Source organism: Protopterus annectens, chromosome 6.part1 (genome assembly GCF_019279795.1).
Source record: "Protopterus annectens isolate FY-2018-M chromosome 6.part1, PAN1.0, whole genome shotgun sequence".
Lineage (NCBI taxonomy): Eukaryota > Metazoa > Chordata > Ceratodontiformes > Protopteridae > Protopterus > Protopterus annectens.
Genome location: NC_056738.1, coordinates 336,833,131 through 336,857,453, shown reverse-complemented (window position 1 = coordinate 336,857,453; position 24,323 = coordinate 336,833,131). Strand labels below are relative to the sequence as shown.

At 44.0% G+C, this 24,323-nt stretch overlaps 1 protein-coding gene across 1 annotated transcript in view; it reads left to right on the top strand.

Annotated features, from left to right (window-relative positions):
• Positions 1 to 24,323, top strand: part of MTA2 (metastasis associated 1 family member 2) — a 1,757,597-nt gene that overhangs the window by 35,134 nt on the left and 1,698,140 nt on the right. The window contains exons 2-3 of the mRNA XM_044075372.1: positions 4,235 to 4,352; positions 6,187 to 6,203. Coding sequence (XP_043931307.1) covers positions 4,235 to 4,352; positions 6,187 to 6,203 — 135 coding nt within the window. The remainder of the gene's footprint in view (positions 1 to 4,234; positions 4,353 to 6,186; positions 6,204 to 24,323) is intronic.

Genomic DNA, 24,323 nt, shown 5'->3' with positions numbered 1-24,323 from the left:
TTCAGCTACATGGTTTCTGGATGCCCATTACTTTTTTTACTTTATGGGTTCATTCAGGCTAATAAGGCCCAACACCAATAAAAATGCACACACTGAATGTTTACTCAAGACCTTCTGCAGCGCCACTTTTAAAATCATTTACAAAGATATCTGATATCCCTTCTGTTGGTTCCTCAACAGATGTTCCCGGATCAGACTTCGGCCAGTTTCAGATTTTGGCTTAAGCTGCTTCTCCTTACCCATAATCCCATCTAGATATCAAATTTCCTCCGTTACTGTTTGCTACACATTTGCATCAGACATTCACCAGTGGCTCAGTGCTTGGGTGACAGCCACGTTCCTTTTATTGGACTTCTCTCAGTTAAATAGTCCTAAGTAATTTCTTTGCTCGTTCATTGTCTCTCTCCCTCCCCCTCTGCTGCTGTATAACAACAAAAAAAAGTTTTTGCCTTTTTCAATCCTGTTGAGCCTTTTTCCCCATGTGGATTCTTTCAAGCCATACTTTGCTAATTTCTGGTTGGTGTTGCTGCCCTGTTTGTGTGTAGGGTGATGGTAGTTGGTGTTAATGCAAGTTAGTCGCTATGGCAGAAGAACTTTCTGGTTTTAAAAAGTGTGTGGTTTGTGGACCGAATTCCAAATTGTATGCTCCTGTGAAATGTATGTATTGTTTAAAGGCTTTTCATTTAGATGAAAATTGCTTCATTTGTACATTTTCAGTTCCAGGACATTGACAGAGAAGAAATAAGCTGGTATTTAATAGACTTCTCCCTGTCACAGCAGGAAAAGTTTCTCTTCTACACTTAATCTTCCCCTACCTACAAGCAAGCTGTTGAGAAAACCTAGGAGTGAGAAGAGTACTGATGAGTCTAGGGACAAAGATTGGAAAAGGCGAAGGCACAAGGATCCAAAGAAATGTTCTTAGACCAGTCAAGCTCTTCTGGCTTGTCCCTGAAATTGCAGAAACTTTCAGATACTGTTCCTTCTCCAGAGCCTGTAATTACTGGGTCCAACACTCCCCCACTCAGAAAAGTGCTTCTTATTGGAACCGGTTCCTTGTAGGTTCAATTTCTTTTCTTCAAGAAAGACTTTTTTTTTTCATAGGACATCCAGACTCCTTTCTACTACTACGTACCTAAGATTGGTGCAGTTCTCCAGGAGCCTCTTTGTAGCAGATGTCGATAAAGTAATGAAGTTCGAGACCCAGATCCAGCTGGGGGTTCTCATGGCTCAGACCACTGTTGGAGTCTTAACCCACTACCACCCCCTTATCAGGTTGTAGCTCCTTCCCCATTTTGACACTTGGATTTGGGTTTGTTGGATCCGAGCATTTCCTGGAGTTTGCATCAGATCTGAAGGCTTGGTCTTCATTTACATTGTGTCTAATCCAATTGACTGTGTTCTTCAGACATTGATGGATCTCAGATGACTTGTTGGCATTGGTTCTGTGGGCATCTGGCTAGACTCAGAAATTTTCCTTTCTCCTTGGAGCTTTTGAAGCTGGATAGTTCAGCACCGCTACTGGTCTCAGAGCCAAGTTTAGTGGGCCTTCAGGGTCAGCCTTTGTTGGAGTCCTTAGACCCTACTGGGATGAACTCTGGGCTTGTCTTGGCTTTTCTTTTTAGGCCTTCGAAAAAGTGCTCTCTTGGTCTAGAAATTAGTCTTCCTCTGCTCTGATTTGCCTTGTCCCATGCAAGATCTTCAGGTCCTTGCCCTCCACATTCTGTCAGGTTAGGATAGCCAGCTCCTCTAAGTCTCGAGACAGTCAACATTTTGAATTCCCCATCGGCTTGGGAATCTTCCCCAGACCATCCCACTGGTGAGGGTTACCAGAAGTATTGGTGCAAGACTAGGTACTTTCTGTTCCCTCAAACGTTTAACACAGGGTACAGATTTCAGTGAAGGTTAGGGGGTCCCCCAGATCTCCCCTTGAGGATGTCTCCATTGAGATTCTAAACATTTGGTCTACCACCCCACTTTCTGCCTCTGAAGGCCCTACCGGGAAATATCAGCATTCCTCAAGACTTTTGAGGCTAGCACATCTGCCTCTTGGTTGGTCCCTCCTGTGGATGAATCGGTTGACTTGGTCTCCAGGATTGTGTGTGGAATGAACCAAATGTAGCCAAGCCATCCTTGGAAACCAGACAAGATTTTGGTATTGCCTAAAGATGGCCCCTTTTGGAGCAGTAGTCCTGCAGTGGAGTCCATGGTGGTGGCATCGGCAATTAAGAAGGGGCTTTCTGAGGAGAACTGCACTGTCTATACCCCCAACAGGGAGTCCAGGGCATTGGACAAGTTTGGGAGGTGGATAATACGCTTCAGCAGCCTCTGCTGTCAGTGCACTGAATTAAGCTCACGTAATATGCTTTCAGAGGGATTTGATTGAACAACTCTCCATATCCCTTTCTGGATCCTTGTCAGCGGAGGAGAACAAATGTCCATACAGTTTATTACCTTTCAGTTCTTGTTGAATGTCAGTCCCCTTATTTGGAAGGTGACTGACATGTTGAGAACAGCAGGCACCGACATAGCTGTTTGCTGGCATGCCCTGATGCATCTCTCTGCAACCTGGTAGAAAACTTTAATCTGTCCTTTAGTAAAGCCCCCTATGTTGGATCCACACTTTTTGGACCTGAAGTTAGAGTTGCTGTCCGAAAGCAAGCAGATGGGTAAAACCTTGTCCTGCTATAGGATTACAGCATTTTAACCCCCCAGAAGACCTTTTTCAGAGACCAGACGGGAGGGAAGAAACTGGTTTCACAAATCCCAATGTTTTGCGTTGGTCCCAGTGGGCAGCGTCTTTCCACCATTTTCTGATAGTAATGCACCTACCGGATAAGTTCAGTGTTCGAACGGACAGGTTGAGTAGGACTCTGCTGTTCCTTCTTCACGAGTGTGCAGACATTCTGGCAGTGGCTGATCAGATTATCAGCTACTGAGGGCTTGACCGTGCTACAACCCTTTGGCTTCCTCCTCCTAACACCAAATGTAGTAGGTACTCTGCCCTAATGCTCCAAGAGGGAGAGTTCCCAAAAGGATTCTCTGACCCACACTTGTCCCCATGTCTCCTTTTATATCTGTCTGCAAACTCCTTTCATCCAAAGTTTCTGCAGAAAGCAACATGGAGCAATGTTACAGTGATCCTCCTTGCTTCCTTCTGGCCTTGACTGGTGTGGTTTCCCTTCCTCTGGTCTCATTGGATTCACTTTCTGTGGGTGCTGCACCCTGCTCGAGGTCTTTCACCATTCTGGTAAGCCTCGCCCAGATATAGAAGCCCTCAGTTTGAATGCATGGTATCTCCTGTTCTGATGGCGAGTGTAAGACTCATCCCAAGTTGTACACATTGACTGCCTCATAGAACAGCAACATTTATAAAAGTAAATGGGAAAATATTTTCCATTTGGGCTTCTAGTAGCAATGTTCCCTTTTCCACCCCTCTCTTGGCCATTTTAGAATTCTTGGCCTCTTTTCTCAGTGATTCTTATTACTGTATCAACTCAGTTGGATGCTATTTCCAGTTTGCGGGAAAATCAGTCCCTGTTGCTTCTCTGAAATTTTCTAAGCCCTTAAGGGACAGCATTCTTCTGCTTGTCTTTCCATTGGATCCAGAGACTTGAGTGTCTGAAGTTGGATCCATAGTATTCAGTAGTCAATCTGTTGAGAATGGATGGAAGTAGACAACATGGATCTGTTATTGTAAGTACATAATTTTAGTTTATGGTTTGTACTGGACCTTTCGTTATCCTGTTAGCTGGCTGTTTTAAAATTCTTAATGCTTTAGCCCAGCCTGCAACTCTGAAATTTAGGTTAAGTAAGAGTTTTTTGTTACCAAGCAAGTATAACTGGAAATGGGAACAATGATCTCTTTAAAGCAGTGACTCTAACCATTTGGTCACTGGATATGGGTAACAGAGTATTAAAAATTTTAGTAGAGCTTTGGTTTCTTAGAAAAGATAATGTTCACTATTTTGGTTTAACTGCTCTGTGGGAGAAATCTTTGTTAATGAAAATAAAGCATGAAAACATAAGGTGCATTTATGCCCCCAGGTATAGTGTTTTTTTTTTGTTTTTGTTTGTTTATGACTTGTCCTCTTCAGGACCAGTCAATATGCGTTGTTGGTTACACTGTTGAAGGGTCTCAGCAGAGAAAACAATTTGGAAACCACACTTGCAGCTGAAATGCTCCTTGTTATATGTATGAGGTATTGTTTGAAAATTCTGCTACTGTTTATCTCAGGAGAATTTGAAGAGGAATCTAAACAGCCATCTATGAGTGAGCAGCAAAGGCACCAGATGAAACATCGTGAGCTATTTCTGTCCCGTCAGTTTGAATCCCTTCCAGCAACACACATACGGTGAGTGTTTTCAGTCACTGGCAAACAGGCAGCAGTGGTAGGGCTAAGTGAAGTGCTGTACTATCTCTTGCTTTTTGTATCCATTAGATTTAGTAAATAAGTGAAACAAAAATGCCTGTTTATCAGGCTTTTGTCATATAAGCAATTTTTATTTGTAAGTGGTTCATGATCCCTTTGTTAGCTAAATTTCTTTAGGGTATGTTTACTAACTTCATGGTTGTCTTACATAAATGCTCCTGGATCTGTTAATACACTGTGATCTTTTAGGTGCAGGTAGTTGTAGCACAGAATTTAAATCTGAAAGTAATAAGCAAATTGTACCTTGGTCATCTTGAACATTGATTTTCGATGTATTGATTGACTTATAAGTTTTGAATTAACTTTTTTGTTGGAGAAAAGATCCAGTGAGCTGCATTTCAGAAAGTTTGTCAGGTGGGAACTATAAATGGGTGATTGCGGTGGTCTTAACCTTTAAGTTTACAGGCATGCACACCTCCCAAAATGGTCGCAAGCCATATTTAAGTGCGTAGTCATTTTAACTTTGTTTAAAAAAACACTTTTTTTTTTTTACTCCACTGGCGCTTCTCCTACTTTTTCAGGCTTGTAAGAGAGTCAGAGCCTATCCTGAGACTCGGTAGCTGTAAGGCAGAGAATAAATCCTGGATGGAATGCAAGTCAATAGCACTCCTGCATTTTTCTGTATTCCTTTCAGTCTAATCCTATGTACAGAGACCAAATAAGAGACATCTTCACAAAATCTAATTTGTCCTTTCCTCCTCCCTATGTGCACCATATACTGCCTGTTAGCTCATTTCCAATAACGTACAGTATATTTTTTATTCAGTGCATTGAACAAAATGCAGTCAGTTATTAGTCCACGGTCAGCCACTAAATTTATAGGTTAAGTCATGGCTTGTTTATAACAAATCCCTCCTTTCCCCAGCTGCTTAGAAGCTTAAATTTTGGACTAATTATTGTGTTAACGATCACTTAGATTTTAAAGTATGTTATTGACTTTAGCGATATTTTCTTTAAATTTGTTTACTTAAAGTCCCCCTACTGCTTCTGCCACGGTATTTTATACCATTGCGTTGTCTGTATTGTTATTAGTCTGTCTTTTAATGATGCTCTAAATTTTGCTATTCTGTAATGCTGTTGAGCTGGGTTTTGAGAAAAGGGTCTGTCCTCCAGTTCTGTTATCCAATTAATAAGACTATATATATAAAAAAAAAAAAAAATTGTATCCCGTTGTTGCAGAGAACTTTTCTCTCAGCTTCAAAGTACTTTAGTGCAGCAAAGTATGCTTAAAGCACAGAGTTCAATATAGTGAAATATTTTTTTCTTTTCCTCTTAACTTTTAGTGTTTTTATACTTAAAATTTATACAGATATGCTAATTGTCTTATTACTGAAGCGGTTACATTAGTGTGGTAAGTTTTTATGGCATACTATCTTTTAAGTAAACAGATGGAGACATTTGTACAAAGGGTATGTCTGTGTGTGTCTTTATTGAAATTCAATTTGCTAAAAACAAATAATAAAAAAAATGAACAAATGTTTTTTGTGGGGAGGGGGGAGCCCATCTGCACCCCCAACTTGTATGTAACAACTCCACAGTTGCACTGCAGTGAAAGAAAGGGAAAATTACTGAAGTGTTCCACCAATTTACAGTTTTTAGTGGCTTGTGACTAGCAAATGAAAAGCAAGATGTCCAAGTCTACTTTGTTTGAACAGTTGGATGCCCTTCTATTCTGATGTTGCAGTAGTCGTAACAGTAGGGAATAGCTGCCTGCAGTGCCACCGTCCAGCCACTATTACCAAGTCTTTGTATGGAGGGGTACGTGTGACATTAGCTACGAGGGTCATAAACTGGCATTGGGTATAAAGGTGACGTCCGCATGTAACTTCCTCAGAATTTTTCTGCCACAGTCTGACGCCCGTTCATCAGTTCTACCTTACTTTGCGTTTTATCAGATGACTACAGTTTAGAATATCGAGACCAGACAACTGTTTGGACCATTCAGACAAGTGCCTGCTAGGGTTTTTTCTTACTTTGCTTGCTGTTTTAGATTTGCATGTCAGCTAGGAAAGGGAAGTATGCTTGTGGAAGACTGATTCCTCACAAAGACACGCACAATAAGTGTGTTTTCTGTCTAGGCGAGGCCCACGACTATACATCCTGTTCTCTCTGTAAGTTCTCCGTCTCCTGAACACTTCATTGCAGTCTAGCGGCTTTAAATCTTTACCTAGAGAATCAAGAGACTCTAACATTTGGTGTTAGGCATGGAGGGGAGGAGTAGGCCCATTCGACGAGCCACCTCGGAAGAAGGCAAAGAAATTTAGGCCCAAATCCAAGGCTGCACCTCAAGCATCCGAACTTGCTCTAGAGGCGATAGACCTTGAGTCTGTTCAAATGATGGTCTCCGAAGCAGGCCCGGGAACCACAGTGGAAGTCTGGGTGGGGGATACCAAAGGTACATCTGCTGAGGTATTTCAGCCATCATAGTCTGGCAGAGGGGGGACCATGGCCCACCTTATCGGAAGCCCCTGCTCTTCCTCCTGCTATACAGACGTCTGCTTCTCCCTTGTCTACCACACCCTTGAAAAGTAAACAGAAATCCAAACACATTGAACCCTCTCAGATGTCAGGCTAGGAATCCTTTTCCCAAAGCCTCTAAGGCCTTACAATCCCAACAACTCCAACCTACTCTCACTCCTTAATCAACCCATGTGTCTGAGGAGGAATATTTATCCTCTGACTAATCCTCCTCTTATGAGACTCAAATTGAATCCCCCAAGGAGTTTGTTTATACCAAACGCCGGTTTATGGCCCTCGTAGCCAACTTCACACGTACACCCTCCAGACAGACTTTTGTATACTGGCCTGACGGTGGTACTGCAGGCAGCTACTCCCTACTGTTATGAATGCTGCCAACATAGAAGGACATCTATGGTTATGGTAAGGTCTTACACAACTATTCTGTCTCCTAGTCCAGTGTACATACTCTCTGTAGTCCATAAATGGACTACATCAGTGCTGATCTGTAACATTCATACCAAGACCTTTCTGTACTTTTTTTTTAACCTTGAAATCTGCCTAAACACTTCTGTGCCAAAGTCTTTTGTTATAAAAATACATGGCAGTGCATCTGTCACTGGAAAATATTCAGTAATAGGCAGATATTCAATATATTCAATAATATTATATAATATTCAATAATAGGCAGATAGCAGGGGCACAAATTGTACCATGTTAACATGATGAAACCTTACCATGATAGGGAGGCCCTTGTGCTGAGCATTTGCAGTGAATTGCAGGAGTCGTCTGAGGGAGATCTGGGGACTGATCTCTTCAGTGAGGCTCGGGCTGACACCTCAGTGGAAGGGGTAGCAATGTCCCAGCAGATATCTTCTACCCAGGTTCGAGAAATCTGAGCAGTGTTGCAGGAATTTGGGGACATGTTCACCGGGAAACCAGGGTGCACCGCCTGGTGCAGCACTAGGTGGATACAGGACTCCAAAGGCCTATTAGGAAGGCCCCTTTTAAGGTGCCTGAGAGAGTCCAACTCTGAGGGAAGAGGTACATATGTTGAAACAAGGGGTGATTCAAAAATCCAACAGTCTCTGGTCATCCCCAGTGGTGCTGGTGCCAAAGAAGGATGGCAGCATCAGGTTCTATGTGGATTACAGGAAATTAAATTTAGTCACACAGTCATATGCTTACCCCATGCCTAGGACAGATGAGGCCCTAGAGCAGCTGGGTAGGGCTAAGTATCTTACAACCATTGTTCTTATCAAGGGTTATTGACAGGTGCCCTTGACTCCCAGTGCTAGAGAGAAAGTCAGCCTTTATGACTCCTTTAGGCTTTTATGAGTTCACAAAGATGCCCTTTGGAATGAAGAATGCCCCAGTGACTTTCCAGAGGCTGGTGGATAATATCCGAGCAGGAGGGTTTTCCCTTGCTTACCTAGATGATATTGCCATCTAGAGCCATTCTTGGCCAGAGCACCTTCAGCATTTCAGGGAGGTGTTGGGCAGACTAGAGAGGGCAGGGTTGACCATTAAGCCGAGCAAATGTCAGATGAGCATGGCAGAAGTCTCCTACCTAGGACATAGAGTCGTAAGATAAGGCCAGAACCTGCCAAAGCGGAAGCCATTCAGGCATGGCCTGCACCTGTTATTAAAAAAGCAGGTGAGGGCATTCTTAGGGACAGCAGGATACTACAGAAAGTTTGTCCCCAGTTGTAGTACCATAGTTGCTCCCCTCACAGACCTGACAAGGAAGAACAGGCCAAATAAGGTAGTGTGGACCCCAGCATGTGAGCAGGCATTCCAGAAGCTTAAAGAAGCTTTGGGAGGGCCTCCTCTGTTAGCCAGTCTAGATTACAGCAAAGAATTTGTTGTACAAGTGGATGCTTCGAATTATGGGGTGGGGGCTGTACTTAGCCAGATTTCTTCAGAGGGGGAAGAGCACCCAGTAGTTTATCTCAGTCGTAGGCTCCAACCCTGGGAGGAATGCTATGCAGCTGTAGAAAAGGAATGTCTAACCATAATGTGGGCACTGCAGAAACTTCAGCCTTCTCTGTATGGAAGAAAATTCATTGTTATGACAGATCACAACACTCTAACATGGTTCAACAGCCAGTCAATAAAATGCCAAGTTGCTAAGATGGAGCCTGGGGTTGCAATCATATGATATGTCAGTGCAGCCACCGCAGTGGGAGTAGCAATGCCAATACAGATGGGCTGTCAAGACAGGGAATGTGGTGAGTTACACTCAGTCCTAGCCTTCTCAAGTGGCATTTCTCTAGGGTCACTTGGAAAAACTAGCTTGAGTTCTCGGGGGTGTGGGTTGGGCGGTGGGGGTGGTATGAAGACTGGTAGAGATTGGTGAAGGCTGCCAGCCTAGCCAGATAGAATTTTAGAATTTTGCAGATAATTCTGTCATTTGTAAATATAAATGTAAAATACAGGCTTGTTTCTTAAATGAAAGAAAATACTAAAATGTTGAACTTCAAGATTGTAGCAACATTGCCGTCTGCTGTAAGGAAAACTAAGTCAAGCATTTCAGATCTTTCTTTTGGAGTTAAAATTATTTAAAATCTGTCCTTTGATCTAGATAGTGGTGCCGAAGAGGCTAGCTGAGCACATTCTTTCTATTGTTTTAACTTAAAGAATAATTACTAGAGTGTACATGTGAAATGTGTCTTATTGTTGTAGCTTCCTGAGCAGATGTTGGATTGTTAAATAATGTAGCCTGTTGGCTCTTGGGAACTCCAGGCTGTCAAAGAAATGTCATCTGGGAGGGCCCAGCAGAAATGTTTGTTAGTGATTTAAAAACTATTGCTCAGAAGAGAGGGACTGTAAGCATTTTGATCGTGGACATTCAACTCATCAGAACTGCCTTATGCTCTCTTAAGTAAGTTATCTTAGAAGTGTGTTTTCTTGTAGAAATAGCTAGGACTATAAAGATTAGACTGTGTTTTTCTGTTATATCAGAACTGTACTACTGAATTATTTTAAGTTTCTGTGTGATCTCTGAACTCTTAAATAGCACTGTGGTGTAGTAGTATTGTCTTGTGTTTCTAGTATTTATTATTAAATATTTTAAACCCTTTTCAACTGTGGCGGATTTATGTGGAGGTAAAGCTCTGAGTACATTGCATACTTGTAAGTGATCCTGTACCAAGCCCTTCCAATAAGCATTGATTGCTCAAGTTACACTACTATTGAATAATAATATTGCACACTAATAATTGGACACCATTTTAAGTGCCTTTGGGTAGCTGATAATAATTAGCTGGTGCTGGCAGGAATTACTACCGTATAGTGTGGGCATAGGGGCACAGCTGGCAAATCTGTCAAATCTGTCATTCTTTCCTAGGAGCGTCTGTGAAGTTGTATAAATACTTCTGAGTGTGTGTGTGTCAGCTACCTGGGCAGGGACACACAGTCACTGGTTGGACAGAGAGAGGGTACTGGAGGTTAGCTTGCCAGCTAGGCTGAGATCTGGACCCTTAGCTGTGCCAGTGAGAAGTCTTACTGGGGACCTGGAGAGCAAGGGAGTGACTAGCCCCAGACTGACTGTGATCTCTGTGCGCGCTTAAGGAAAATTGTACTTTACTATGTGTATTTATCTTTTCCTCGTATACAAGATGCCCTCTCTGGTGTTAGTAAGGATTGAGGCTCCTTGATTGCTGGGCCAGGCCGTGAACGTCACACACCTGAATTTGTCAAAGATTAAACATCTAGATAAATTTACAATGACAAACCTGCAGGAGATGAGGATTGCAAAATTAGATTTATTTAAGCTAAAATGTGAAGGAATTTGAATTAAGACTCATTTTGCAGGTAAACTACCTGTGGAGGTTGCTTTCATTTATTAATTTGCAGTGTTCTGTTTTTCTGATTGGCAGTTGCAACTGAAGTGAAAATGGGTGGTGGAGAAAATTGGTTAAGGGAGAGGGCTAACAGAAGATTTAGCAGGAATGAGATCCCTCTTGCAGGGGTCCTTAGCAGCTTGCTCACCAGTATGTTTAGAAAAGACAATAGTTACCACTAAAAACCAAAGGCTTGTAACCTACATTAACTTTTAGTGGAGTTGAAACTTTTCTGTCCTGTTAATGAATAGGGCACCTGTTTGCTTTGTTCAAATAGGTGGTTTCTTTGAAGGTTACTGTGGGGTTGTTTCCTTTTAGGATAGACTGAAAAAAAAAGTGAAATTAGAAGAGGAGTTAGAAACTGAGCAAAGGAGCAATGTGAGAGGCTATAGGTTCATAGGTTCATACTAGGCTATCTGCCCTAGGGCATTTATAAGCCTAGCCAGAATGTGTTTGGCTTTCGCCACCCATTTTAAATTTATTTTGCTATGCCCTTTTTCGAGGTTAGTATACTGTGCCTCTGTCTAACAGTGACAGAAGTGATACCCGGGGTAAACCTATGATCTCCCATCCACTCATCAAGATTCCTCTTGAAGAGAGTCAATGAGGGACTCTGCCTAACCTGGACTGGGATTTTATTCCAGAGTGAAGGGAGCCTCTGGGTTATGAATCTGTCCCTCCAGCATGTCCTATTTATTTCAGTGCTGAGGTTCAAGTCTCTCGAGCGTGGCTCGATGGGATTTAGATTTTCTGAGGTGCAGCATGTCCATTAATTCCGGGTTGGACATGGCTTTATACGTCAGGCACAGATCGCCTCTGAACAGGCGGTATGCCACTGAGTAGAGCTGGAGTTTCTTTATCCGGGCAGCATATGGCATCTGTTTGAGCCCTTTGATCCTCTTGGTGAGGTACTTTTGGGGTCTTTCCAGTTGCTGCAGGTGTCTGGTAAGGTACATCCCAAAAGGGGCATTGTACTCAATTATGGGCCTGATGAGGGATGAGTAAAGAGGCATGGTAACCTCCCCTGATCTAGATGTGAATCCCTTCATGATTAGGTGGGCTATATAAAATGTTTTTCTAACCACTTTGGCCACGTGGTTGTCAAATGAGAGATTGCTATCAACTTGGATCCCCAGGTCCCTAATTACTACTTCTGTACGTAATGGATTACCACCTATGTGGTAATTTGTGGGCACTTTGTTTTTGCCAAAGGGGATGACTATACACTTTTTGGCATTTAGCTTGAGGCCATGGCTCTGGCACCAGTTGTATGTTTCTATGAGGCCCTTTTGGAGGATGCTTGTGTCGGCTGGAGAGTCGATTATGGCACCCAGTTTGCAGTCATCTGCGAACTTGGTCAGCCCACAGTCCTTCCGTGTTGGCCTGTACCTCCGAGAAATATATACCGAACAAGAGAGGTCCCAGGACTGAGCCTTGTGGGACACCACTTGTAACTGGTTTGGAGTCTGACATGGCTCCAGCAATTCTAACCATGTGGGTTCTGTCCTTGAGCCAGTTTGCAATCCATCTAGTGACATAGGGGTTTATATTTAAGCTGGTGAGCTTATATATAATGCCCGAGTGGGGTATTGTATCGAAGGCTTTTACGAGGTCCAGGTAGGCTGTGTGGACCACCTTCCCCTCGTCAATGGCCTTGGTGACTGTTTCAAAGAAATCAACCAGGTTTAAGAGGCAGGATCTGCCCTTAAAGCCGAACTGGGTAGGATCCAGTGTCTGTAGGTCCCCAATATCTTTATTTATGAGGTCCATGATCCTTTCCATAGCTTTGCAGACCAAGCTAGTCAGGCTTATGGGGTGATAGTTTCCAGGATCCGTTGAGGCACCACCTTTATGGAGAGGGACCACTGTTGCTGTACGCCACTCTTTGGGCACATATCCTGTAGTAAGGCTGAGATTGAACAGTAGTTTTATGTTTGGGTTTAGCTCTTCTTGGAGTTCATGTAGGACGCAGCCTGGGACACAGTCTGGTCCCATTGATGCTGTGTTTTTTGCTTTGGAGAGGGCGGCTCTTACCTGAGCATCTGAGATGTCGGGGGGGCAGCACTCTGCTGGGATAGATATTTGCCCTTTTGGTGGGGAGGGGGGGAGGAGTTTGCGCTGAACCTGTCAGCTAGGATGTTGGCAATGTTTGTGGGTTTGGTGTATTTTTTGTCATTTTGGACTAATTCTGAGCATATCTGGGAATTACCACCCAGGTTCCTAACATAACTAAAGAAAGCCTTGCGATTATCCTTAGTGTCCTGTGGAATTTTTCTCTCGAAGCTGGCTTTAGACAATTTTATGAGTGCCCATAGGTTTTTGCTAATACTGATCAGTGATGCCTTACCTTTTTGGGATTTTGCTCCATCATTTAGTAGCTTCCTCCTTCTATTGTATAGTTTGTTTATGGCTGGGGTCCACCAGACAGGACGTCTGCCTTTGGAGGATTGGGTCTTGGTTTTATTTGGGATCGCATGATCCATGCATTCCTGAAGGTGTTCATAGAATGCGTTTATAAAGGATTCTGCGGTCTGGGCCGTATTTTCCACAGGCCCGGGGGCTTTGAAGGATTCCACCTCTGTTTTGAGGAGTGTGAAATTTGCTTTAGAAGTTTTTCACTGTGGTTTCTGGGCAGGGGGTGGGGTCGGGATGTGAATATCCAGTGAGATTAGTTTATGGTCTGATCTTACCAGTAAGGGATACACTTCTGGTCTGGAGCATAGAGTCCCCATGTTGGTGATGATCAGGTCCAGTATGTTTTCCCCTCTTGTGGGAGTGGTAAGAAGTTGTTCCATAGCATATGAGTTTATAAATTCTAGGAACCTTTGGGCTAGGGTGTTGGAGCTAGAGTAATGCTCCCAGTCTGTTTGGGTAGTTGAAGTCGCCCAATATAATGGTGTTTGGAGAGACATTCATATTTTCCAGTGTTCTCAGGAAGGCCGAGTGGGGTTCCTGGGTTTGGGAGGGTGGTCTGTAGCAGGCTATAAACTGGAAGGCAGTTTTACCCACTGTTAGTTGCACATGGATAGTCTCTGATGCTTCGTGCTTTGCCACCAACCTGGAGGTGTGGGTATCTTTGAATATCGATACTCCCCCCTCCTTTTGTGGTTCGGTCTTGAAATGTCCTATTCAGTGTTGCAGTATTCTTTACATATAAGATGTATTCTGCTCAAAAGAGCTGCTGCCTGTACCTGGGACATTGCATGTAGGCCCAGACAACGTCCGTCATAAAAGGGGTGTCCACACGTACCATCTTCAGAACTTTTTCACAGTCATTCGGAAAGGTTGATTCATACATTGTCTGCCGTTGGATCCTGTTGGTTTGTTTTACAGCTTCAGTTAAGTACCCCATAGGGGATTTAATATATTGTTACTGCCTTTTTTGTTTTGTTACTGTCATCCAGGGAAGGGCAAGTGTAGGTGAGGAAGGCAAATTACACACAAATATAGTTACAAGTTGTGCTTTGTTTGCTTAGGGCCTACTCATGACCATCGGGTTTGTTTGTCAGGCCTTCATCCCCAAAACTTTATGCAGTTATCTGTCTGATTTTAATTTATGCTTAGAAAATGAAAGACTTGAAGTGTCTGGCTAGGGAAGCTATGGAGGGTTCCGCGAGTACTTCTGAGCAGTCTGTAAAGAGGAAGGTTAACAAGACTAGGCCAGTACCCTGTTTAGCTGTGCCTTCCTCTGAAGTTCCCCTTGAGGTTGACGAAAATCTGGGAGTATGATCAGAGGTAGTGTCCGCTCCTTCAGTGGATACCAGGATGGAAGTAATCAGGAGTGCAGATCCTAGCACATCTGAGGCTATGCAGACTTCCGGTTTGGACGACTTGGGAGAATCGCTGTTAGTGATTGCAGAGAACTCAGGAACTGCTCTAGCTTCCTTATCCAAAGAATTACCAGAGGTTAGGCTTGCATCTGCTTTTTCTCCTCAACAGGAAAAGCCTTTGAAGAAAAAGCAAAAGATTAGGCATGTTTCCGCTCTTTCTACAGCTACATCGTATTGGGAATTTTTTTTGTTGGGCCTTAAGACCCTAATGGCTTTGAGGCCTGCAGCTTCACCTTCACCCATTGCAGGCTCGGCCTTTGCCTTTTCTCCAGTGCAGCTGTCTGGGGTCCAAGGCCTTGCTTCAGGGCAGTCTGCAGAACTTCAAATTCGTGGCACAGATTCTGAGGAGTCTTCATCTGTTGACTCTCTAGCATACTCCACTCAAATTCCTTCTCCCCTGGAATATACTTCTTGGGAGGAGAAGTCCAGTGGGGGGATTCTCCCATGGAAGAGCTTTCCTTTGGGGAAATTATTAATAAAATGACAGGGGGGTTTCCAGTGGGATTCTTTTCAAATCTCTGAAGAGTAGACGAGAGATTAGCTTTACAGGTGGAGGGCCCCTGCACCTTCAGCAGTCCCTCCAGTTCTGCCAGCCTTTTTAGATGTTTTCAAGGCTCTAAAACCCCTGCCCCAAAAAAACTGATAATTTCTATAAGGTCCCAGAGGATTGCAAATTTCTTTTTAATGCCCCTCAGCTGACCTTGCTGTGGATTCCATTACCTCAGATAGGTCCTCACGGTTATCACCTTCTACCAAGTTATTCCCTTCTGATAAGGAAAGTAAAACTTTGGAAAGTTTGGGCAATAAGGTATATATTCTCTCTTACCTTGGCATTCAGAGCAATTACCAGACACGTGTCCAGATATGCTCTAGCCTTGCTTACTCAGGCTTCGCAGGCTCTCTCCTCATTGCCAGATTCAAAGGCTAAATCTCAGGCCCTTGCTCTCCTATCATCCTCCTTTCAGGTAGCTAGACACTCCAGTTGTAGTCACCATGTATTTGAGGCCTCTGCTTAGAACAACAGCTTCTCCTTCTGTTCTGAGAAGACATTCCTGGCTGTGCCTCCAGGCAGTTCCTGATGACATCAAGGCAAAACTGCTTGATGCCCCTCTTGACAATTCCTCATGGTTTGGAAACAAAAAGCTGCAGAATTAAGTCACTGCAGGAAAAAGATAAGGAACTCCAGGATTTGAAATGCCTAATGGTTTTACCCATTCCCAAATTTCACAGAAATGTTCCTGTTAAGACTTTGTCAGGAAACCTGCTCATTCCTCTTTCTGTTCTGGAACTAGACCTTGCAAGTCTTCCTGGAAGTACCCACAGGCCAAGACTTTATTTCCTACAACTGCTGTTGTGACCCATCCTCAGCAGCCCTTTCAGCCAAGACAAAGTCCTCTGACTCCTTGACTCTCTTACAAGTCATACTCCTTTGTCCCTTCACCTCCCCCTCTCCCTACCAGCTTGGATGGAGATCACCCAGGACTCCTGGGTGATTTAAATTTTCCAAAACTGATCTTGGGTCCTGAGTCGGTTGCTGTCTCCTCTTCCATGATGTCAGGTAGTCAGGGGTATATAAAACCAGCAGCAGACGCCATTTTCTTCAGTCTTTCTTGCCGTGCGGTGCCCGAAGCAGAAGCAATTCGCAAGTGCCGGTCGGCTGACTCCTGAAATACAGAACCGAAGTCTTCACTAAAGTCAAGTACTCCGTTGGGGGAACTTTTTTCTTGCTCCATACCGATGTCTGAAAAAGTTAATTGTATTCCTTGTGGGAAGCAAATGCCTCATAAGGATTTACATTTAGACTGTATTCCTTGCATAGGCCCTGATCACAACGTGCCTGGCTGTCGGTTTTGTGCTAGATTTAACCAACGCACTATTAAGCGTCTGTATATTTTTACCTCAAAGTATTTTGGAAACAGATTTAACTACCCAGAAATGTTGTCTGATAGCAATCCGACTACCGGAGTACATAAAAGGACAAGAGACCGTCAAGGTCCAAAACTGACTAAGCTTCTAAGCCAGTCGCCGGTACTCAGTGAGGTGCTTTCGCAGCCCCTGATACCCGCTACTTTCGAGTTGCAGGCCCCTAACGACACCCATGTGGAGTCTGGCATGCCGCAAGATACTCAAAGTATTGGACCCACTTATGTATCTCCCTCTGATGGGTCCGGAGCCGCTGAGCAGGCACCAGCTTCTGAGGGTGTATTCAGGCCTCAACATTTTTATATCAAACAGACGACAGCTGCAAAACCATAGACAAAAGCAACTTCTAAAACTAAAAAACTGACGGCCACGTGCACAGGCCTCTATGCCTAAAAAACGGATGATCAAAATTGCTGAAGACCTTATTACCTTGATCAGGGGTTCCCATCCCCCTCCAGATAAGAGGCCTAGGCAAGACACTGATTATGTATCTTCAGATCAGGTTTCTGTTTCTTCTGATTCCTCTTCTGATCAGGAATTATATCTGTACCTCCCTATGAGGATTCTGATGCAGAGGAGTCTATACCATCTGTATCACCTCCTGAGGGATTATTCATTTGGAGAAACCTTGCATACTTAGAGGGAGCACTTTCACTGGGAGAGTCAAGATTTCTCAGAATCCAAAAATTTTCCTCCCTCAGCACAGGCCTTCAGCTGTGCCCCCTGTTTTAGACATTGTGGATGATGTTTTGTCGGAGTCAAGCTTGACTCCTGACTCCTTACCTCCGGCTCCCAGCAAGCCTGACGGATATTACAGGGTCCCTGACTCTCACAAATTTTCATTTAGAAACCCTGCTGCTGTCACAGGGAGTTAAGGCCTCAACAGCTAAAAATCCTACCCCCTCTGACAGAGATTCAAGGGCACTGGATAGATGGGGGGGGGAAAGGTTTATACATCTGCAACCTTGGCAGTTAGGGCCTTAAACTGCCAATTTCATATGCTCAAATATCAACAACATGTTGTGGGATTGCTGAAACAGAAAATTATGCTGATTTCTGAATGTGCAGAAAATAAAGAATTGCAGGAATTATTGCATGCAGCTGAACAGGTTGGAAAGCATACTTTGCAATGTGGTTTTGATTTCTTAGAGGCCTCCTGCAGGGCTGACGTTACTGGATCTGTGATTAGGAGGCATGCCTGGCTAAAGGAACAAAATTTGCCAGATCATGTTAAAGCTAAATTACTAGATGCACCTTTACAGCATGACTCTGTTTAGTGTTAAGGCAGAAGAGGTTTTTAAGAAAATGGAAGACAAAGCTAAGTCTATGCAAGCCACCAAGATTCAGTAGATACTGGCCTACAAAAAAAATGGTCCTTTCCTGTGTCAGACAGAGCTCAAAGGTGCAAATCCAGATGCCCCAAGGGTTCCAGATATCAGGCACAAGATTCATACAAGTCAAAACAATGGGGCACTATTACCTTCAAATCTGGAGGGAGATAAAGCGCAAATCTTTTGGCACTACCCTTTGGGGGAAAATTAGCACTTTTTGCTCAAAATTGGCAGTTAATAACCCAGGACAAGTGGGTGCTAAACATAGTATCACAGGGATACAGATTCCATTTCCATACTCTGCCAATGGCAAACAGTTGGCCAGATCTGCCAAAAAATCAATGAGCAGAGGCACAGAAACAGGTTACGTCCCTCATGGATATGGGAGCCATTCAGACAGTGCCAGAACAGGAAAAAGGACAAGGTTTTTACTCTACTGTTCTTGGTACCCAGAAAGGACATGGCCTGGCGGCCAATACTGGATTTATCTATTTTGAACACATACCTGGACATTCCAAAATTCAAAATGCTGACTTTGCAGCAGCTTCTGCCCATGCTAGGCAAGAATGCTTGGCTGGTGACATTAGACCTAAAAGAGGCATACCTGCATGTCCCAATAAGGCAGTCGTGCAGAAGATACCTCAGATTCAAGGCTGGTTTAATGCATTACCAATTCTGTGCACTGCCCTTTGGCTTATCTACTCCGCCCAAGGTCTTTACAAAGTGCCTGGCACCAGTAATTGCATTTTGCAGACAAAGTAGTATACAAATATATCCTTACTTGGACGACTGTCTCATTCAAGCAGAGAGCAAGGATGTGCTTCAACACCTGGCGTTTGTGAAAAGGCTTCTAACATGCCTACGGTACACAAACTAAAATAAATCACAACTGGTACCTCTCAAAAGATAACATTCCTGTGTGCAAGCTTGAATACAACTGCCCAGATGGCTTACTTCACATCAGACAAGCAAAGGCAACTGACTACTACTAACTGATGGCAACAAAAACCCAGTTATCTGCAAGACGAATTCTGCAGGCTTTGGGCTTCATGGCATCCTGCATCCTACTGATTCCATCTGCAAGACTGCATATGAGGAAACTTCAATGGTACCTAAAAAGTTTATGGAGACATTGTCACAGTCTGGAAACAATGATTCCTCTCATTCATGCCTACAACAGCAGTTTCTATGGTGGGCAAAGGCATGTCACCAAAACATGGGACGGGCCTTCACTCTACCCCCTGCCAGCCAAACCTTAACAGACTCATCAGATTATGCCTGGGGGGCCCACATGGTGGGAAGATGCATTCAGGGCATATGGACCCCAAAACAAATGCATCTGCATATCACCCAGAAAGAGATGCTAGCTGTTCAAAATGCCCTGACAGCCTTCAAGGACTTACTTCACCCAGGACAACTACTGATAAAGACTGACAACACCACAATCATGTGGTATATAAGCAAACTGGGGCATGCACTCATATACCCCCTTTGCAGATTAGCCATGGCACTGTGGGACACGGCTTTGTGTTACCAAATACATCTTCAAGCTCAGTTCCTGCCAGGAATACAAAATACTCTGGCAGACTATTTAAGCAGAAACCTTATGGATCCTCACGAGTGGAAACTAGATCCACAAGTCTAAAGCATGATGATAAAGAAATGGGGGGAGCCCAGACTGAGCTTTTTGCCTCTCCTCAAAATTAACAATTGAAAAGTTTCTGCACAAGGACTTATCACAGACAAGCATGGAAAGTGGACGCCCTATCCTTTAGTTGGAAAAACCTATCAGTTTACGCCTTTCCTCCTCTGCCTCTTCTTCCCAAGGTCCTCCTAAAAGTCAGACAAGAGAAACCAAAGATGTTACTAATTGCCCAGGACTGGCCCCGCCAGTACTGGTACCCAATGCTAAGGAACTTGTCTCAATACCCAGCTTGGACCTTACCTTAGACTTCACCTACTGTCCCAGCAAAACAGTCAGATCCTGCACAATCAACTCCTGGCACTGAATCTGGCAGATCATGTAGTTATACAAACACCTCTCAGTAAAGCTGTGATAGATGTCATTTTGGAAGCCAGAAGGCCTAGTACTAGAAAATTGTATGCTGATAAATGGAAGAGATTCTGTGCTTGGAATCGAGCAGAAGGAACTGACACAACAGAACCAAATATTCCTCGGGTATTACAATAGTTGACTGAGATGCTTGACAAAGGCCTATCTTTCTCATCAATTAAAATCCATGCCTCTGCCATTTCGGCTTATTACAATACAGAGCCACCAATCTTTCTCATCCTTTACTAAAGCAGTATCTTAGAAGAGCCAAAAATGTAAGGCCTCCTAGAAGATCACCAATACCTGCATGGGACCTCAATTCTGTGTTGGAAAAGCTCACCCTGCCTTCATCCGAACCAGCTGTTACTGCTGATGAAGTTCTTTATCATGGAAAACAGCTCTGCTACTAGCAATTACGTCAGCAAGAAGTCTCAGAGCTACAGGCCCTCATGGCTGTGGAGCCTTTTATCATATTTCACCCAGACAGGGTGTCTCTGAGGACAAATCCAACATTTATGCCTAAGGTGGTTTCCAGTGTGGCTGTTAACCAAACTATTCATCTGACAACCTTTTATCCAAATCTGCAGAACGAGGGAGAGAATTCTACATTCCTTGGACGTACACAGCTAAGATTCTACTTGAGCGGGACTAAAGCTCTAAGAAAAACTGAGCAACTGCTAGTGACAATATGCTGCAGGATCAGAAAGAAAGGCCATTTCAAAGCAGACTATTTCAAAGTGGATAAGCCACTGCATTCGTTTCTGCTACTTACACCATGGTAAGCCTGTGCCCAAGGGCATTAGGTCTCAATCCACCAGAGCTGCAGCTACTTCAGCAGCCTTTCTCAGAGGAGTACCAACCAAAGACATTCTAGAGGCTGCTACTTGAGTTCTGTTCACACCTTTACAAAGCATTATCATTTGCCTCTCTACTCTTAAGTCCAGGGCAGGCTTTCTCAGTGCAGTTCTGCAGGGCCTTATAGCCGCACCAAATGCTGTTTAGCTCCAGCCTCCCAATCATAGCTTTGGGATTCTACCCAAATGTAATGACTGCAACAGTGAAACACGAAGAACATAGTACAGTTGTGTACACTTACCATAAATGTAGATGTTTGAGTGTATTCACTGTTGCAGTCCAGGTTACCTGCCTGTCATCCCCCCTTTCATTCTGGAGTTTCTTTCCTTCTCTATCTTCTACAACCTATGTGGTGTATTTGCTTGTAGATGAAGGTAAAGTTTATATTGATGCATGTATACATAGTTTTTATACATATATATTTTTGCTACCTTTTTGGTGGCACCTGACATCTGGGGCAGGAAGAAAATGGTGTCTGCTGCTTGTTTTATACCCCTGATGACCTGACTTCATGGAAGAGGAGACTGCAACCAAGGCAGGACCCAAGACTTTGGAATTCAGGCTGACTGAGGGCAGCCTGACAGTAGATTACCCAAATGTAATGACTGCAGCAGTGAATACACTGTAACATCTACATTTATGGTAAGTGTACACAACTGTACTTTTTATGACTTGGACCTTCTCACCTTTACAGAGTATTCCTCAACATCCAACCAGTCAACTGCATTTGTTTCCCTTGATTCTGGATCAACTTTCCAAACAAGTCACCATTCAGTCTGTCCCTCAAGACCAGCTGTGAAGGGGTTTTTACTCCAGGATGTTTCTAGTTCCAAGGAAAAATGGCCCTTTGAGACTCATCTTAGATCTTTCCTTATTCTTTCCCTATTAAACAACTTCCTGGTGGTGCCTTCCTTCAGAATGCTATTCCTGCCTACGCTTTTGCCCCTGATCCCCCCCCCAGTCTTTATTAGCTTTTCTGCAAGGATGCATACTTGCATATCCCCATAACCCCCTTTTCAGAAAATGTTTGCATTTCTCTGTGGGTTCTTTGCACTTTCAATTTGCTTCTTTGCCCGTTTCTTTTGCTACTGCTCCATGGGTATTCACAAAGTACCTAGACCCAGCCATTGCATACTTAAGGCTGATAGTTGTTAGTCTACCCATATTTAAACTGTCTTATGTTTCTGGCCAGCAGCCCAAACACCTTAAACCAACATTTGAACTCTGCATTTTTTTTTCTGCAAGCACTGGGTTTCACAATAAATCTCAGTCTTGTCTCACACCAAGTCAGGATCTTGTATTCCTGAGGTGCAGATTTTCACAGATTTGATTATTTTTTTTCCTGTGGAGAAAGCAACCTATCTCTGGGCATTCATGGAGGCTTTTCTGCCTTTTCCTGCCATCATGACCAGATAGTTTGAGACTACTGAGTTTTATGGTCTCTACTGTTCCCATGCTGCCCTTTGCAAAGCTACATATGAGAAAGTTCCAGTGGTTTCTCAAGACAGTTTGGTCCCAACATGCCCGTCCTTTAGATGTCATGATTCCCCTGATTGAAAGCATAGTTAGGTTGGTGGATGCAGCAACTCAATCAGAACTCGGGCCTTCCTCTACATGTTGGGGAACAAAAATGAGAATTGCCGGGTAAAGCACTCCGTAATAATCACAGTCAATTGAAAAGCATAAAAACAAGAGTGCACCAATGGCTGGATTACCTCAAAAGTATTCACAGACAACTGCGGCTGGTTTACCGTTTATTTGAAGAAAATAAAAGCAGGATCCAAAAGTAAAGTGAGCGCTTTCACGTCCAACAATGACGCTTCTTCAGACTTCAAGAAGCGTCATTGTTGGACGTGAAAGTGCTCACTTTACTTTTGGATCCTGCTTTTATTTTCTTCAAATAAACGGTAAACCAGCCGCAGTTGTCTGTGAATACTTTTGAGGTAATCCAGCCATTAGTGCACTCTTGTTTTTATGCTTTTCACTTCCTCTACATGTTACTCAACCAGCACAGCAACTCTTCACAGATGCCTCAGACTTTGGAATGGGGAGCAATTTTTGCTTCCAGGAAAGTTAAGGGCCTTGGTCCCATTCTCAAAGGAAGGAACATATCAACATCAGGGAGATGAGAGCTTTATTTCTAGCCCTACAGACCTTTCTGGCAGTATTCCTGCCAGGGCCACTACAAATCCTCACAGGCGGTACCACAGTCCTTTGGTACATAAGATTGTCTCCCTGCTTATCTCCGCTGTCGGTTGGCCATCAAGGCTTGGGAATTGGGCTGCCCTTATTAAAGGTAACTTGAAATTGGTGGCAGATGCACTAAGCAGGCCCCTGACACAGTCTCACAAAGTGGATGCTCCACAGGGGTGTGTTCCTGGACCTAGTTTGCAGGAATACTCCAGAACTTGGACCTATTTGTTTCCCCTATGAACAGATAACTTTCTTGCTTCTGTGCCAAGGGTCCCTCATCCTCAAGTGTGGAAAGTGGACCCCATCTCATTCTCGTGGAAGGGGAAGATGTTCGTCGTGCATACAACTGCAGTCATAACAGATGGGTTCTCCTGCCGTCAGGCGGGTCCTCGGTCGGCCGAATTCCAAAGTCCAGGTCCGATGTCTGTTGTCACTTTCCTTCCTGACGTCAGTGCGACAGGGGTATAGAAGACACAGCCGACGCCATTTTCTCCAGTCTTTTTTGCCGCGCGGTGCCTGAAGCAGAAGCAGTTCGCAAGTGCCGGTCGGCCAGCTCCTGAAATTACAAAAATTTGGGAACCGAAGTCTTCTTTAAAGCTAAGTACCCCGTTGGGGAAACTTTTCTTGCCTCAGACCGATGTCAGACAAAGTTAACAATTGTATTTCTTGTGGGAAGCAAATACCGCATAAGGATTTCCATTCCCTCTGTATACCTTGTTTAGGCCCAGACCACGACGTCTCGGCCTGTCGCTTTTGTGCTACATTCAACAAACGCACCATTAAGCGTCGGGCGGAGTTCGCCCAGCATTATTTTGGCAAAACATTTAAGCATATTATGTCATCGGATACTCAGTCTCCAGTTTTGTCTAAAAAGCGCAAAGATAAGGACCGACACACGAGGTCCGCGTTCTCTACCGACACCACGCCAAAGCCGACTACACGTGGTCCGGTTCTCAGCGAGGCGCCTACGCAGCCCCTGACTACTGACTACACTTCTCTGGCGGTGTCTTCTGTAACCGAGACCGCAGGTTCCTCGGCCCATACCCTGACTACAGCTACCGAAGCCATTGTGAGTGTTGAGCCTCTTAATGTGGACAGGTCCACTTCCACCCATGGTGTCTTCAGACCTTCTTCCTTTTCCATAAAGGCCTTTACTAAGTCTAAATCAGCCATGCATTCCAAGAGGCCTGTTGCACGGGGCCCATCTCCAGGCCCCATGCCTAAAAAGCAGATGCTCAAAATGGCTGAGGATCTAATTACTCTTATCAGGGGTTCCCAACCCCCTCCGGACAAGAGACCCAGAGTGTAGGAAGATTCTCCCTCTTCTGACCAGGGCTCCATTATTTCAGAACATTCTGATGAAGAGGAACACTCATACTCCCCTTTTGAAGATTCTGATGCAGAGC